At 34.7% G+C, this 19,440-nt stretch overlaps 1 protein-coding gene across 4 annotated transcripts in view; it reads right to left on the bottom strand.

Annotated features, from left to right (window-relative positions):
• The window catches only part of caskin2 (CASK interacting protein 2), a 70,704-nt gene that overhangs the window by 47,151 nt on the left and 4,113 nt on the right, over positions 1 to 19,440 (bottom strand). For 3 of the 4 annotated variants that reach the window (XM_067369608.1, XM_067369607.1, XM_067369609.1), the window contains exon 3: positions 6,685 to 6,736. In XM_067369608.1, coding sequence (XP_067225709.1) covers positions 6,685 to 6,736 — 52 coding nt within the window. Of the gene's footprint in view, positions 1 to 6,684; positions 6,737 to 10,481; positions 10,617 to 19,440 lie in introns of those variants that run through there. The other variant, XM_067369610.1, reaches the window with a different exon arrangement.

The following is a 19,440-nucleotide window of genomic DNA, read 5'->3' on the forward strand; positions in this document are numbered from 1 at the left end:
AAGTGAATGACAGCTTCAGTGATTATAAAGGGAGTGTTCTTTGTGCTCTTTCTGTTAATAACTCATGTAATTTGAATAAAAGTTTTGTTTTTCATGCTGCTCATTAAACTGGAAAGTTTATGGATTTACAACTGCATTTAAATACGCAATTGAATCAGAAACTGCAATGACTGACAGTGATTTAACCATAGCAATAGACCAGACAAAACAATCTGATACTGTATGTCAAAGCATGCATTAAAAATGCATTTAGTTTTAGTGTAAATGCAAATGAATAGACCTGCCACTTGTTCCGTGTAACGTGTATGTGTTTCTTCGTCCTTCACTTTATTACTAATTTTTCACATCAACTTTTTATAAACAATGTTTACTTATAAACCAGGTGTATTCAATTAAAGTTCCAAGAGGTCTGGTCTCTATATTTCCTTCCCAGGGGAGGTCCGGACAATACTTTTTTTGGAATAGTTATAAATTTCCATTAGGGCAGCAGTAGTGCTTTGTAAAAGAAAAATATCCCAAACTGTCAAAATAGTCAGCTGTCTTTCCTTGTCATCTACATAAGTTTCCCCATTATAACACATTATTATAAATGGCTCTTAATATTCTGATTAATAATGCTAAATGTGGATGCAAAAACTTGTCACTAATCTAAATTGAAAAGGCACAGTCCTATCTGTGTTGAAAACACTGATACATTTTTTCAGGATTATTTGATGAATAGAAAGTTTATTTGAAAATAAATGTAAAATTTCAATAAAAAAATACTGTTGACAAAAGAACAGCATATTTTTGAAAAAAGAAATATTTTGTAATTTATGTCTATGAATGTCTTGCTGAATAAAAGTATTAATTTCTTTTGTTACTAACCACAAACGTTTTAAAAGGTAGTGTTTTTTTGGAGTCAACATTAAGAAAATTAATCATTATGTGTGATGATAAATATGTCATGAATGTTCAAATATGTCCCTCATTACTTTACATTAAAGGGATAGTTCACCCAAAAATGAAAATTTGATGTTTATCTGCTTACCCCCAGTGCATCCAAGATGTAGGTGACTTTGTTTCTTCAGTAGAACACAAATGATGATTTTTAACTCCAACCGTTGCCATCTGTCAGTCAAATAATGGGACTGAATGGGAACTCGAACAATAAGAGTCGAAAAAACTTGCATAGACAAATCCAAATTAAACCATGCGGCTCGTGACGACACGATGTCCTAAGACACGAACCGATCAGTTTGTGCGAGAAACCGAACAGTATATCATTTTTTACCTCTAAAAGACCACTATGTCCAACTGTGTTCATCACTCGGTTAGTGAGGTCTGATCGCGCTCTGACAGCGGAAGTGATGTCTAGCACTCATTGAACTATAGGCACGAGACATCACTTCCATTGTCAGAGCGCGATCAGACCTCACTAAGCGAGTGCTGAACGCAGTTGGACATAATGGTGTATTAGAATGATATAAATACTGTTCGGTTTCTCGCACAAACCGATCGTTTTGTGTCTTAGGACATCAATGTGTCGTCACGAGCCGGGTTTAATTTTGATTTGTCTGTGCACGTTTTTCAACTCTTATTGTTCGAGTTCCCATTCACTCCCATTATTTGACTGACAGACTACAACGGTTGGAGTTAAAAATCATAATTTGTGTTCTACTGAAGAAACAAAGTCACCTACATCTTGGATGCGCTGGGGGTAAGCAGATAAACATCACATTTAAATTTTTGGGTGAACTATCCCTTTAAACACCAAATTTTTACATTCAATGTGGACTTTTAAAGGTTTTCCCGCTTGGTTATGATATGTTTTTCTGAACCCATTTTATTACTTCTACTGTTTTCTCCTTCATTGCACTGGTGCTATGCTCCTACAAGCCATACAGTATATGTACAACTTCACACATATCTCCCAAAGAGACTTTACACCAAAATAACCCCTCATAACTTCAGCAGGGACTCTGTAAAAATCATATGAGGGCATGAGTTTTGTGAAACGAACAAAAGATTGTATAAACCCACCCTACAGCTATCGTACAGCAATCACAGATGTTGAGAATGAGTAACGCTGATGATTAATGTGGCACATATCACAAGAATGCTGTGTTCTGTCTATGGTTTAGCAGCACACACCATCTGATCCAGACTTCTTAAACAGCATTCTTAAACACATCCACTAGGGACACCTCTTACACATCAGTATGACACCCGATGAAACCTACTGCGCCTGTTAAAAATATCCTACCGGGTTTTGACAAATTATTATGTACTTGATTGTTCCAGAAAGAAAGAAATCCAGAAAGAAAAAGAAATCCAGAAAGAAAGAAATCTAGAAATCCAGCAAGAAAGAAAGAAAGGAAAAGAAAAGGAAAAGAAAAGAAAGAAAGAAAAGAAAGAAAGCAGTGCCAGTAGCAGTGATGAATAATGAAATGTTTTTCCTCCACCTCAGCTGCAGGTCCCTCAGGAGCCGGTTTCTCAGTTCTTCCTCTGCTGATCATGAAAGCGCAAATTAGCACTCATGCTAATGTGAGGCCCTCAACTTCGTGGAGATACACTTTCAACTATCTGCCACTTTCGTCTCAAGACTAATGGGACCCTCAGATTCAACAACAGATTGAACCTGTGCACACATTGTACAAAAGCATACAGGGCTTTTTTATTTAGAATGACATAAAAACAAAAAAACACACACGTTAACCAACACTATTCCCCAGAATGTTGTCCCAAATAGCCTAAGAGAGTTGTCTGAACAAATAATTTCACATTGAGCTGAACTGTGGACTCCCAGCATGCAATGCAGCATTAAAAAAAATCAGATTATTGGTCATTTATGTTGTCATTTTAATCATCACTGTTGGGCATTTGTTAATTGGTGATACCGAAAAAATATGTTTTTACTTAATGATATTTGTGGACTGTGAGGTAGGAGAGGTTATTAAAGTTGAGGTTATTAAAGCGATGTATTACGTAACAAGTAGCAGCAGATCTTTTCTTCCATAGTGTGATGTACATCAGAGTTAAGTGAATTATCGAAAAGGAAAAAAAAAAAAGTTTTTAATCATCGGTTGTTGATTGGATGGAGGCAGATCTGAATGCGAGCTTGCAGTCAATTGTAAGAAAGGGGCGGGTTTTAAGCAGACTAAATGACTGGAAAATTTTAGCATACATCACCAGGAAGAAGTCTGTTGTTTCACCAGAAGATCGAGTTATGACATTTTGATTAAAAATTATTAGGGCAAAATAAAAATAAATAAATGTATGCATAGGTTAATTATTCACAATAAGATCAACAACATGCATTTAAAAAAGGGTTTTGACTGACTTTAATGCATAAAATGTTTTTAATGTGCCAGATTTTCTCTTTTTTTCTGAGTATACTTCATATATTCATGTAATTTAAACATATAAAGAATAAAACCCATGAACAATGAAATTATTTTACAGTTTTTGAAACAAGAAATCAGTAGTTGCCTTGACAGGAACTTTTTTAGGAAACTTTTTACTGGAGAAATTTCAAGTCGGCCAAACGATGTTACTAAGGACAATAATTAAGACAAATATATTTGTCTTCATCTGTGAGCTATTTATGACAATACCTTGATGCGTATAGCTGTTCATTCAATCCAATCAATATAATCAAATACAAAATCTTTTTTTCACGTAATCTTCCCTTAATGTACATTGGTTGTGATCTCAAATGTACACAAAATATACACACAGCAGTTTCATCTCCAGACAACTTTTCCCAGAGCCACTGTCCAGTATTTTTAAGAGTGATCAGAGCTTTGAGTCTGTGGCTTTCTCTAAAAGTCTAAGCTTTGATTTCAAACAGTGATGGTAGCTCAAAGCAGAAAAGAATCATGGGAAGAGTCATGGGAATACGAGTCAAACCACATCACATTGCTTTTGACTAACGCTGAGCTATAGTTTAAAGAAAACCTACAGTATATGTAAGTTTGTGTCATATATTGTAGAGAAGTATCACTTAGACAAGCATCTATGCACTTTCTTTTTCCTGTTTGTGCACAAAGGTGTTACAGCACAATGGATAGAATATATGCAAACACACTGTGAAAGCATACAAAAACCACAGCTAGGCTCAGCAAACAAACAAGTCAAGACATGGAGTCTTTAATATGGGTCTGCGAGGCATGCAGAAAACAGATAAATAGGTTAATATTTTAGGACGTATTACACGTTTAATTCTTACAATACAAATTCCTGTTCAAATATTTTGACTGAAGTAATGCAAGACATTTTGTAATATTGTCCGAATTCTGATTGAACAATTTCAAGTCCTATAATTCACAGTTTTTTATTTTTAAATAGACTCTGATTATACTTGTACAGCCAACGTACACTATATTGCTATAATCTAATGCAGTGAAGATTTTTTTAATACCTTTTCTGCCACTTTAATAAATCATCAATTGATTTTTAAAAAACACACATTTAAATATAACAAGGCAAAAGTACACAGATAATTTTGTAATGAGTAATTAAACTCAGCTTAACTTGCCAAGTGTTTTATCTTTCTTCACTAATTAATTTACTAGGGGACCATTATTGTAAATTCAGAAGACTCTACACAGAGGAAATGATAATTGGTGGATGAGTCAAATATTCAGAGATCCCCTGCAGGTAACATATTCGTCTGGGTTTAATTAATTAACGTTCTTGATAACGTCATCACTGCTTTAGGGACGGATGAGGATGCATTTCTTCTTCTCTGAATGCGGAAATGATGCACAGATTGTCAATATACTAAAAAACAATAGCTAAATAAAATAACATATGTTTGTTCATGTATTTTGCAGGTGCTTTTTAATTATTTTTAGTTATTAATAATAGTGTTTATCAAACAAAAAGAATTTATGTTTTTGTAACAATTTATTTTCAACAAGACTTTTAAAGTTTTTTAAATTGAATAGGGGCTGACTAGTCATGGTGTCAGAAAGCATAGACCACCTTCTAGGTGGATGTCGACATGATAGAACAGCACATTTTCACTGTTTAAACAGGTGGGACACACTCGCAAGGTTCTGATCAGTCGAAGGTGCACATAAATCTTGCACATGTGATTAAAGCTTTTGTGTAGCTGTGTCTGGTGCTTCAATCTGCTCCGCAGCAGTTATAAACATGAATGAAAAATTCATAAATTTCAGTCAAGTGTGCAGAGTTTACTACATAAATATTAAACTCTAAAGGGAGCAGGTTTGGATGACTCACAAAACGAACCACCACAATATTATAATTTATCTAAGGTGAATTCAGGTTCATTGGGACACTTTTTGCCATTAAGTTACCTCTGGAAAAGTGTCCCCAATCAACATGAATTCACCCCTATATATCTGTTCTGATATAAAGCAATATACCACTCCTGCTCATGTGATATTACATACAAGTTTCCTTGTTATATGGGTCATTGACAAATAAGGTTTTTAAAAGCGTAAAAAAACAATTGAGATATAATTCATTTCGAAGGTTTATTAAGTGTTAACAATGAGATTGTGTTTTGTTTTTAACCAATTAACACTGCCTTTGCCTTTTTTTTACAAGGTGGACATAATTTGTCACCAAAAAAGTAATTTGGTTTAACTAAAATTTTTGTTTTACTGAATGACACATTTGGTTATAACGAATGACAATATTTTCAAACAATGCTAACAGGCTGATATCTAGCTAGCTAACAAAAGGCCAATCAATTATTTTATAATTGGTACAAGTTTTTAAAATATTACAACATATTACATGCTTTATAGCGGTTGTACCGAGTGACCTGATGTTTTGGGACATGCATACGAGCAAGTGAAAACATGATTTTTTCAAATAGTTAAGAGAGTTAGTTACTTTGCTTCAGGACCATGGGTGCTTCTCAATTCTTATTTGTGCATCCTCGTTTCGTTTCCTTGCTTCCTTTCCTCGCGTCTTAGCTCCACCCCTTCAGGATGCGAGGGAAGGACGCAAGGAAAAGATGCGAAGACAGAGGAATTTAATCAAGTGAAACGATATATCCTCGCTTCCTTTAGCGTCACTTCAAAGCGTCATCAGCTGCGCTCGAGGGATCTGCCCATATGTTGTTAAAGTTTGGTTATTTAAAAGAATATATATAATATATTAATAAAACATGATGACCCATAAAAATATGTGAGATGTAAAGAGTCCTTTGCAGGTGTCTAAATGATGTCACATCCTGTCACATGATATTGACCGCATGACTTGATCCAAAATGGTTCCTTTATTTTGGTTACTCCGAATGACATCAATGAAATTTTCCGGACATTCTTTCCCATAACAAAGCAATGACTTCTACACATAATTTTAATGTCATTTTGCACTATGTTGATATATGATGTTATAAAATCATGCCAGAATAAAAAATATATACATTTATTACATTTTAAGATATTTTAATCATAAATTAAATGGCTGTATTGGCCTTTGGACGGTTAAACTGAATAAGCTTTTGACACTTCATAATCTTTAAAATACCTTTATATGTAGCAAAATATAATTAAAACCTTTTGGATGCAATAAAAAAGATCTAGTTGTACTACCTTACATATTTCAGATGTCATATCTTTATTTTTTATTATTATTAAGGCTTTGGGCAAAAAGATGACCCGTCACATCATTGACCTATTCACATTTTGGACCAACCGTGTGGAAAATGAGAGAACTTACCCATCTTGATCTTGGTAGTTCACATTCAGCCTCTTCGTGGAGCCCAGTAACTCTAGGAAAACAGATGGAAATTAAAGTCAGGACATGATGTGATGTTTTCAACAAATCAGTCAGCTGCTGATCCCTCCATTAGAGAGGTATGAGGCATGATGATGTTACGGCATGAAAGCACTTGTTTCAGACTTTCAACAGACAATTGTTTTGTACTCAAACACAACGTAGATTGATGGTTGTCTCATATTTTTCCAGTGAGTAACAAAACATTTATTATGTGTCTATTTTGTCATCTTTACAATATTTATGTTATTACAATTACTTTTTTGCATATGAACTGAAAAGTCAGAAAAGTATTTCTCTGTTCTAAACTGTCTTAAAGGGACGGTTTAGCCAAAAATGGTAATTCTGTCATTATTAACTCACGCTCGTGCAATTCCAAGCCTGCGTGCTATGAATATCTAAATCTTCACACAGCTCTTTTCCACAGCTCCCACAGCTCAGTTCATTGTCGTAATTTTTATATTTTTGTGTAAACTATTACTTTAATTGAGGCTCCTTCATGAGACCAGCCAGTGTCTACAGATGGTCATTTTATATAATTCTGTCAAAAACACTGTCGTCATGCAGGATCCTAACAATCCAAATTAGGAATGATTTCCAAATATAATCTTTTCAATGTATACAATAAGGACAAGAGCAAAAAAGTGGCTTGCATCTTTTGTTTTACATAGTCGGAGAGTGACCACCAATACCTTTAAAGAGTTAGTTCACCCAAAAATGAAAATCCTGTCATTAATTACTCACCCTCATGTCGTTCTACACCTGTAAGACCGTTATTCATCTTCAGAACACAAATTAACTTATTTTTAATAAAATCCAATGGCTCAGTGATAATTAACAAGATAATTAACACTTTCAATGCCTAGAAAGCTACTAAAGACATATTTAAAACAGTTCATGTGACTACAGTGGTTCAACCTTAATGTTATGAAGCGACGAGAATACTTTTTGTGTGCCAAAAAAACTAAATAATGACTTTATTCAACAATATCTAGTGATGGGCGATTTCAAAACACTGCTTTATGAAGCTTTGAAGCTTTACAAATCTTTTGTTTTGAATCATTAGCTATGTTTCCGTCCAAAGTTGCGTATTTAACTTATGCGCAAATTTTGAATATCGCATAAAACACTTGCGAATAAAGCACTGTTTCCATCCAGTGAGTCAAAAGAGAACAAAAACGTCACTTCCTGATACACTGGCACTATATCACTAAGAAAAATGGAAGTTTCTGCAATAGAAGTCATTGTATATAATAATTTTCATATATAATAAATTATTTGCGCCTCAGAGCGTGCAGATGAAACACAAACGCTGTCATATAATTTTGCATTCAAATGTGTGGTATTTGTGAACGGAATCGTGTGAAGTGCTTCTGGAAGGGAATAAAACACATTTTAACGACAGACTTTACTCAGGCATTACAGAAGGACCAAAAACAGCATTTCAGATGCTGTGCAACGAGATCGGTCCACTGGTTGGTCCAGTTATGCTGTTACATTGCAAATGCACATCAAGGAATTTATTCTGAAAATGTGTTTCCATCGTAGTTTATGTGCATGTTTTCATGTCACATAAAAAATGTATCCTACTTATTAGTGCGCATTTGTTTTTTTATGCAACGCATTTTTAGAATTTATGCGCATCTTGGAGTTTCCATCCAGCGATATTTTATGCAATATCCCAGAAAGCGCATAAAAATAGGTGGATGGAAACATAGCTAGTGGTTCAGAGTGTGTATCAAACTGCCAAAGTCACTGATTTCAGTAAATGGGGCTTTGTTACATCATAAGTGTTTCGCAACATTTCGAAATTTCAATGGTTCACGCGACTTTGGCAGTTTGATACACGCTCCGAAACACTGATTTGAAACAAAAGATTCGTAAAGCTTCAAAGCTTCATGAAGCAGTGTTTTGAAATTGCCCATCACTAAAAATTGTTGAATAAAATTGTTTTTTTGGCGCACAAAAAGTATTCTCGTCGCTTCATAACATTAAAGTTGAACCACTGTGGTCACATTAACTGTTTTAAATATGTTTTTAGTAGCTTTCTGGGCATTTGAAAGTGTTAATTATCTTGCTGGCAATGGAGGCTTCACTGAGCCATCAGATTTTATAAAAAATATCTTAATTTGTGTTCCGAACATGAACGAAGGTCTTACGGGTTTGGAACGACATGAGGGTGAGTAATTAAATGACAGAATTTTCATTTTTGGGTGAACTAACCCTTTAAAATGTTAAATGACACATGCCACAGGACTCAAACAAAATAAATGTTCCTTTCTTTCCTTTTTTGGAACATGCAAACACAAACAAGCATAGTGATACAAACAGTATGAAGTCCAGGTGCTGTTGAACTGTCATTGCATCTTCAATAAACAAGCTACAATTAGTCCAAATCCAAAATGCAGCTGACAGAGTTCTTACCAGGTCAAAAATCATCTCTACACTGGCTACCTATTAAGCACCATATTGATTATAAAATACTGTCTCTTACCTATATAGCCCAAACAGTAATTTGTGTGTAATTTAATGTATTTAAAAGGGCTGTAAAATGTAGATTACATTTTTTAATTGTGATTAATGGCTAAGCACATTGCAATTTGAGCAACGTAAAAAAAATAATAAAATTAAAAGAAATATCTGACCATCCTTCAAAACACAGTCACCATTTAGATCTAGTTTCATCTGTAAACTCTTACATTACCAAGGCAACGACTGATGCATTTTGCATTACATTACAAAGAGCTTCGTTATCAGCCACACAATGGAAAACGAAACCATATCCGTACTGGCTGGGCCGGATCAGCACGAAGTAGAACGGTTAAGCAAAGAAAACAGTTTGCCCACAATGGTGGAAAAAAGTTAATTTAATACACAGATCACATTTTCTGAACAACATGTATTGTGAAAAGTGCTCTACAAATGAACTTCAGTTGAATTTTTTATTAGAACCCTTGGAACCCAATCAGAAATGCGGTCCAGAACTATCGAACTGTTCTAGAGACCTTATGTAGCCCCGCCCATTTTCAGCATTGCGCTCCTTGTGTTCTGTCTTCCAGTTAGTATTTCCACAGAACAACGAAGGTAAGATCTTTTGATTTATAAGTGAACCGCTCATTTTAAAATCTTCCTGGTTTACTGGCATCTGTTGACATCCACATCAAACATTACAATCCCCATAATACCTTTACAATAAGTAAATCCACTTCACTAACTAATTAGTCTTTGACAGCAATGCCATACAAATATACAGAGCTACCACAAAAACAGAAGTTCAAACACAATATTCTAAAGATGGCTATGCGCTTATTTCTCTGGCATATAAGCTCATAACGCAAGTTAGAATATTCGGTCATATCCTATATTAGGTGTCTTTAACTACTATGTACATACATCAAAAAATAAGTACAATGTACTTGTACTTAGGAAAATTTGGAGTATTTGGAATAAAGAGCTGTCTTGTAAGCACTGTAAACATCAAAAAAATATATAACACTGAAAAATCGTACGCTCCACCTGTCGCTGAAGGGAAAATGTGATCTAGGTCACTAAGTGAAGAGCGGTGAATGCCAAGCAAGACTGTCCCAACTGTCAGTGACAGTAAACAAGTCTGTCCTCTAAACAACACAGCGCTGTGTCATCATTTAAAATGAGCTCTGAGCTACACAGCATCCTGACCGCTTTCATCTTAAACGTCGAAAAGAAGAATCTTAACTGTAAACGTAAACATGTTCACTTACCTGTCAGTACACACACAGCTGCCTGCCCCATTTTGACTTTAAAGTAATGTCGTAAACCTAAACTTTTCTTTGTGCTCTTACATCCTCTACACTTCAATCATTCACTTGCTTAGAAACCTTTCCATCCAATCCATAAGACAATCAGCATCAAAAAAAGACCCTCTCTCCTTCAACTCACACTGCAAGACATTGGATCTATAACTATTTGTACCCTCCAGCACAGTGGGAGCAATAAAGATGCAATGAATTCCTGCCCCCACATCTTCTGGATTAAAACCAATCAGAAAACAATCTTTTATTTATTGTGAAAACTGCAATTGTTGTTCCCTGAATATAGGCATCTATGGCCATCAGCTCACTTAAATCATAACATTTCACTCCCTTTGAAAGAGAGACCTTTCATGGTCATGGTCAACTGGTAATGACATAAAAGATTTTAAAAAATGACCAATTTATGACCAATTAAAACAATTTCACATCTCATACAATTTTATACACCTTACTTGCGAAGGGAATTTTGCCTGCACACACACCAAAAAACAAACAAACATTGAATTAAATTACTTCTTAGGAAAAACGTTTTCCATGCAATTAAATGTAAGCATTTTCAAAAAAAAAAAAAAAAAAAAAAAAATTTTACTTGTTCTAGACTTGCTGTACAAACTTAACATGCCTCTATTATTCTATTTTAAAGTCAAAAAACTATTTTTAATTTCATTGCACCACCTTATTTCTCAAAGAATCTGAAAATGGTTTGTTCGAAGAAACAGTATCTCTAAACACCTCCTTTCTGAGAGCCTATACTCTGCTCTGATCGGTCAGATGGCCGAGTCTGTTGTGATTGGTCTACTGCTTACAGCACGTTTCAGGAATGAAACGCCTATTACCATATCTGATTTCAGCTCCAGAGGCTTCCTCAGCGCTTGATACACAGTGATACGAACAATGGCATCAGTTTTTCCACATCAATTCCAGACCGAGTCCTCACCCTTTTGCAGTGCATGCAAAGTGGATGTGCAGCGCTGAAAACAGTGTCTTCTCGAAATGTCAACAACACAATCCAAACTCTTCCAGGCCTCAGCTGGAGTGTTTTAAGACGGGTCAAAGTAGTATTGTAGTCAAAGACCACCTAATCCGAGACCAAAACCAATGTGTGTTGAGACCAAGACTTTAAGGGTCTGTATTTATTGCCTTATTTTTAATCATTAAATAAAATTAGAATAAGACACTATATAGAGATGTTACCAATCAAATGAAATCACTAACAAAATTCACATTTGCACAGCAGAGGTGGCACAGAAGCTACATCTGAATTGGTAAAATTACACATGCAGAAATAATGTTGAGAATAACGTTTTAAAAATACAATTTTGTTTATTGAATGTGTGTATAAAAGCAATATGTTTGCAATTGTGCTCAAATTTGTGAAAACAGCAGAAATTTTGTGATATCCCCACAATTGTGGTCTTGACCATACTTGAACTAAAATCCCAAGTAATTAGACCGAGTACAAATGTGGTCAAGACCAAGACCTTCAAAAAAAATGGTCTTAAGACCAGACCAAGACCAGTCTTGAGTACTACAACACTAGGTCAAAGTAGACTTCGTAAGCAGGCAGTCAATGAAGATAATAGGCTGGCATTATGCAAATTTGTTACATAGGTATGTAACAGGAATTGAGACTGGAATTGCTGACGACTCATTTCAGCAGTTCAGAAACAATTTTTTCTTTTAGGAGACAATAACTTTATTTTTCATGCACTTTGATTTTTAAAACTTTGCAGACATTTAACATTCACAAACAGCTATATTACACACTGCATGAAAGGTAATATTTGAAAAAACATAATAGGGGCACTATAAATTATCTTACGGAAGAGGATTAGGGCCAAGTAATAATAATAAATAAAACCATCTTGAGAATAAAGTTGTTAAATTTCAAGAAAAAAATTGTTACATTTCGATAAAAAAGTTGAAATAAAATGTTGAGAATAAACTCGTTAAAAAGGCATATCTAAATAATACGGAAGAGGATTAGGGCCAAGCAATAATAAAAAAATAAAATCATCTCGAGATTAAAGTTGTTACATTTCAAGAAAAAAGGTTGAGATAAAATATTCAGAATAAACTCGTTAAATTACGAGAAAAAAGTTGTTAAATTATAAGAACAAATTCGTTAAATTACGAATTTGTTCTCATAATTTAATGACTTTATTCTCAACATTTTATCTCAACTTTTTTTCTTGAAATTTAACAACTTTAATCTCGAGATGATTTTATTTTTTTATTATTGCTTGGCCCTAATCCTCTTCCGTATTATGTAGATATGCCTATTAGAAGTAATAAAAATGTCAAGGTCTGGACAGGAATCGAAACATGCCACCATGAATACTATCATACTGGTCTATATTTCTATTTACTCATACTTATATAAGGATATGGCAGAAATAGTATGAGTTGTAGAAGTATGCTTTCCTGAATTAAACCACCTTACTGCATTTATTAACTGCATCCCACAATGCAATAAACTCAACTTTACCCTCCATTTTCAATAATAAAAAATGAAGTAATCAGCAATGACCTGGTTCTCGACTCATTAATGTACATGATCAGACTGCCAAACATAAAGCATTTTTACACAAAATCAAAAAATGCAAAATAACATTAGCATTGCAATGTGTTGGTCATGTGAAAGTATAGTACACTACACTACTGTTTAAAACTGTTTTTCATGGAATAATATTTCCACAAATAGTAGCCAATATACAGTATATACTGCACAATGGTAAGCAGTAAGCTAGTATTTCATTCAGAACATGACCACGATATTAAAATTAAATATTAAAAAATGTGAGGGGTTTTGCAATAACAAATGGTTATTAACAGTTTGGGATACAACAAGAAAATACCATTTTAAAGCATTAGTTCACTTTAAAATAAAAATTACCCTATGATTTACTCACCCTCAAGCTATCCTATGTGTATATGACTTTCTTCTTTCAGACAAATACAGTCAGAGTTATATTGATAATCACCTTGATGCTCCAAAGCTTTATTATGGTAGTGCACGGAAACCACCTGTCTGAAGCTCGAAAAATGTGCATCCATCCATCATAAACATACTCCACACAGCTTCGGAGGGTTAATAAAGGCGTTCTGAAGCGAAGCGATGCATTTGTGTAAGAACAATATGCATATTTAATACGTTATAAAGTAAAATATCTAGCTTCCGCCAGACCACCTTCCGTATTCAACTTAGGAAGAAAGTGTAACGCCTCTCATGGTTCAAAACACTTATGCTACGTCCTGCGCCTTCCATATTCAACTTACGCAATGTGTATACGCAAATGGATTCAATAAACTTCCATTTAATCAAACTTTCTACTTGTGTGGTGCACACCAGGGTTCAGATGACAGTTCACGCTTTCAAATGAACCACACTAGAAGAGCAATCACACCAGAGTTCGTTTTAATCAAACTAAACCTGTCAATTATGAACACACCCTAAGTTGTGAAAAAATGTTGCAAGAATAGTGTTGCATTAGTTCATTTTAAATTAAAGGTGCCGTTTTTTTTTTATTAATTTTTTTAACTGCCTATTTTGGGGCATCACTATAAATGCGCCAATTCCAGGTGTGCGGCCCCTTTAATTCTCATGCTCCATGCCCAAGAGCTCGCGCTTGCCTTAAACAACATAAAAAAAAGCTCACACAGCTAATATAACCCTCAAAATGGATCTTTACAAAGTGTTTGTCATGCAACATGTCTAATCGCGTAAGTACAGTGTTTATTTTGATGTTTACATTTGATTCTGAATGAGTTTGAGGCTATGCTCTGTGGCTAACGGCTAATGCTACACTGTTGGAGAGATTTATAAAGAATGAAGTTGTGTTTATGCATTATACAGACTGCAAGTGTTTAAAAATGAAAATAACAGTCTTGTCTCCGTGAATACAGTAAGAAACGATGGTAACTTTAACCACATTTAACAGTACATTAGCAACATGCTAACGAAACATTTAGAAAGACAGTTTACAAATCTCACTAAAAATATCATGTTATCATGGATCATGTCAGTTATTATTGCTCCATCTGCCATTTTTCGCTATTGTTCTTGCTTGCTTAGCTAGTCTGATAATTCAGCTGTGCAGTTCCAGACGTTTTGCCCTTGTGTAATGCTTTGAACATGAACTGGCATATGCAAATATTGGGGGCGTACACCTCAACTGTTGCGCAACAGTCGGTGTTTTGTTGAGATTCGCCTGTTCTTCTGAGGTCTTTTAAACAAATGAGATTTATATAAGGAGGAAACAATGGTGTTTGAGACTCACTGTATGTCATTTCCATGTACTGAACTCTTGTTATACAATTATGCTATGGTAAATTCAATTTTTGAATCTAGGGCACCTTTAACTAAAAAAAAAAAAAAAACATGGGAGTACATAGATCAATGCAGATCACTACATCTATTTTGGCCAATCCAACTATAGGCCGACATTGTATCAAATTTCCATCACAGATTTCCTATGGATCTGAGGGGTCTGTGAGCCATGCCTCTGGCTCATGTTGAGCTAATCACAGGCCCTGTTGTACTCCAGAGGCAACCCATGGCCAGCGGGCAGAGGGCACAATGCCAACAGAGCTATGAACTTTACATATGGCTGTAGGGGAAGAAAAAAAAGTTGATGTTATGGGCCTTTCAAGACGAGTTCGAGTTTCAACATAACACAACATTCCAGACATCGCTAACCCACCCAATCTCTCAATTTCCATCTATGTCCCTCTCTCCCTCCCTCACTCACAGTATCCACACAAAAGCGTACGTGGAAACACAAACACCCTTTGTGTCTGTCAACAGTGGTCTTTTCTCGTTGAATGGAAGAGCTGCTTCTAATGTGGGCATCTCTCAAATGAAATGAGCCACAGTAACCGCACAGAGCTCAACCACTCCCTAAACCCACACAATAAACATAATGAGCTAATTTAAAGGATACCTTGTATCAAGTCATTCATTGTCACTGGGCCTGTTGATTTTTTATGCTTGAAGTCATCTTTACACCTTGACTCAATAGAATCGCCCCTCAAAAACCTTTAAAAATCACAACATACAGGCACTGAGTGAATCTGAAGAACGGACGTGACCATGTGAGAAGAGAGAGTGTCTGAGGAATAATCAACAATCGCCTTATATATACACACACTTACACAGGTTTTAGGAATTTGACACATTTAAGCTAACAATAAAAAAAGTCACTGAAAGTACATCTGTGAAAATATCAGCTCTTAAATTGTCTTTAGTGCCAATCCATTACAAAACACAACCTTCAGAGATAAAACTTAGAAGACAAATATCTTGTTGCAAGACCTCTATGAATAAAGGTCAGATTTTGCAGCACTGTACCAAAGTTAAGCTACTTTATCATTCTGACACACTTGCAAAGTTTCATATCAATGTATAAAAGTTCATATTTTCCATATAAATACAAGTTTTCATGACAGATGACAACATATAGCACCATTCAAAAGTTTGCTGTTTTCAACATTGACAGGAGTAAGACACATTTCTTGAGCACCAAATCAGCGCATTAGAATAATTTCTGAAGCATCATGTTGACTCTGAAGACTGGAGAAATGCCTGCTGAAAATTCAGTATTGCCATCACAGAAAAAAATAAAAACAAATAAATAATAAATATTATATTATATATATATATATATATAGTTATTATTGAGTATTATTATTAATAATAATAATAATAATAATAATAATATATTTCACAGTATTCTTGTATTTTAAAGGGATAGTTCACCCAAAAATGAAAATTATGTCATCACTTACTCACCCTTAGGTAGTTCCAAACCTGTATAAATTTCTTTGTTCTGATGAACACAAAGGAAGATATTTAGAAGAATGTCAGTAACCAAAAAGATCCCCCTCCCCCTTAGAATATTCATATTCATGACTTAAAAATTCACAATGTAAAAAAAAAAAAAAAAAAAAAAAAAACCAAACGTGAACTGTGATCACTGTCAGAGTCACATGATCCTAAACACTTTTTAGAAATTTACAGGAACACAAGCAGGTGTTGGAGGTAAATCTCTCAAAAGATTATATAATGACTTTAATTAGATGGATCACTACTGATTGGGTTTGGCTTGCCAGAATCAGTTTGAGTTATAGAGTTGATTGACCCATCTACAATTTGTACAGTGTGAAATACAAGCCAACAGCCTCTCTACTCTAACAGTATGTGAAAGCTGCAAGTTATTTTATTTTACTCAAGATAAAAATTGCAACAAGCTAGCATTTGAAATGAAGACTGTAGGACAAGGACTTGAAATGACAAAAGACCAACTTTTCATCTTTGCATACGGTTTACCCACGTGGATTTAAGCATCCAGAACCAGCAGTCACATTACCGTTATCCCATGAGCCTTTGTGACAGTGTGTTCAAAGGGAATTACCACTACAAAATAGGAAAAAGGTTTTACTGTAATACCTTTCCAAAACACTGGATCTCGGCTCATTTCTTAAACAACATTCTGCCACACGATGAAAGCCTCCTTGAACAAAACAAGTGGAAAATTGTCAAGGTGTCTGAGCTCACTGTCAGTGGATGAGCGGAGATAAACGAAGGACCCGGTTATGTAACACACCACGTGACTGTGCAGAAGGGTGACTTATACTGGCTAAATGTGCATTCAAAATATTGCAAATGATCTGGCAAAAGACTCAAACAAACCTAGATTTTAAATGCAAAGTTTCACTAAAAAAAAAACACTAGACTGCAATTCATTTACCTTACACACACTGGGCAACAAATATGTCTATATTAAACAATAAGTGAATATTAATTATTACATAAACATTTTCCTTCATCTGCCACATTTAATGGCATGAAGCACTTATGGCATAACATCTGTACTTCAATATAATAACTAAAATAAAATAAGAAAACTATATACAAGCAATTCTGACTTTTTCCTCTCACAATTGCGAGTTTGTATAACTCAATTCTGACTTTATTTCTCACAATTCCAAGTTTACAACTCACAATAGTGACTTTTTTCTCAGAACTGTGATATAAACTCGCAACAAAAAAGGTGAATTTTCTACAAACTCACAATTTTAACTTTTAAGTTTATATCGCACAACCCTGACTTTTTTTTCCTCAGAATTGCAAATTTATATTTAATACAAAGTTAGCCTTTTTGTTTTTTATTTTGTGGCAGAAACAAGCTTTGATACAAATCAGATGCTAACCACACAAAAACTATAACATGTTCTGTGGCACAAAAAAGGCTTTCTGAAGCCTAAAAAAAAAAGACTATATGAATATGCATGATTATTTTTCTCTGTCAACTCAAAATGAAAATCTTTACCCAACCATGAAGGAGGAAGTTAAAAGATAAATTTTACAGATTGATCTTAGTCACTCAATTGGAGAATGATAAAATCAATACAACGAAAGCAGACATGCCGTTCTGATTTCTTATCTCCTAGTCTGGTTTTGTCGCCTGCCTTTGTTGTTTTGGTCCTGACGACTGTAAACAAACCTGCAGAGAACCAGTCAGATCATATACACCTTGCTAGTCTGTGCATAAAGATCTTTCTCCAAACAGGAACTTTTTATTATGAAAGCATCCTTCCATTTAATTGCTGATTTTTGTAAATTTAATGTCGTCATAATAACCAGGGGCCAGTTGCACAAGCTGTGCGCAAGTTACAACGTAGACTAGTTTTGACGTAAATGGGCACTAAGTTACAACTTACGCACTATTAAAGATTTTTGTGTTGCACCATTAAACTTGAAACGTAACTCTACGTATACACTAAATATTTACAGAAGCCTCCTATCAGGAGTAACGGTTGGAATAAAATAGCAGACTGACTGAACTGCATCAATAAGCTCTTGTTTTACCTGACAGACTTCATTCTTTACACATATATGATGCTGCTGACATTTACACTCTCTTACATTTTAAGAAAGAGAACATTATGTGAAAAGATTACTTTGTTAGCCACTCTTCAACATGAACCCATTAAACAGCGCGCCGCTGTGTGCATCGGTCCTATCACTCCGTGTTGTGCATGTCAAATAAAATCAGTCATAATCAATAAATGCCATTTCTTATGGTTTTTTTTTGTTGTTGTTGTTTCAGTATTGATCCTTATTAATTTCGTTTCAAATACAGTTTCTGAATGTTATTTACATATAAAAACATTTATGATTAAGTAGTAGGCTATTATATTTAATGGGAACTTATTTTTACTGTTAGCTACGTGAGGCAAAATAAGTCAGAATGAAGGATAAACTGAAATTCACAGAATTTCAACAACTTCTGCTCCTGTATTTGAAGGATCACTGAGGGTAAACATTACTTTACGGAGACCTTACGAGCTACTAGCTAAGTTCTGCCTTAAGAACAAGTACAGAGTTAGTTACAAACTATCTAGTAGTTACTAAGAGTGAACTTTACGTTCCAATTTAATAAAAAAACTTACGAGCGGCTGGTGCAACCCTACCCAGGGCAGTAGCGTTTTATCAAAAAACAAAAATCTGTTCTGAAAGAGCTAAAGCTTGGTGGATCATATGACTAGTGGTCATAGTGATACCAAAGATTATGTTAAGTACCTCAAAGTAGGTCATTATTCAGCTTTACAATACAGAACATTTGGGTCACAGAGGTCAAATATAATCCAGGTTATTGTATCATTATATTAAGGCAAAACTGATTAGTAAAAAGAGCGTGTCTGTGTATTTTGTTTTTTATTAAATCATCTCTACAATGAAATAACTTCTTATTCTCTCTAATTATTATTCCAAGTGGTGATTTCTTGCTTCCACATTAGTATGAAATTACACTTGCATTGTACCCATTACATAAGCCAATTAAGATGTTTATGTGTTGTGATTTTTGAAGCCCGTAGAGATTCGCTATCATTTGCATCAACAGTG

Source organism: Chanodichthys erythropterus, chromosome 19, assembly GCF_024489055.1.
Source record: "Chanodichthys erythropterus isolate Z2021 chromosome 19, ASM2448905v1, whole genome shotgun sequence".
In the NCBI taxonomy this organism is placed as follows: domain Eukaryota; kingdom Metazoa; phylum Chordata; class Actinopteri; order Cypriniformes; family Xenocyprididae; genus Chanodichthys; species Chanodichthys erythropterus.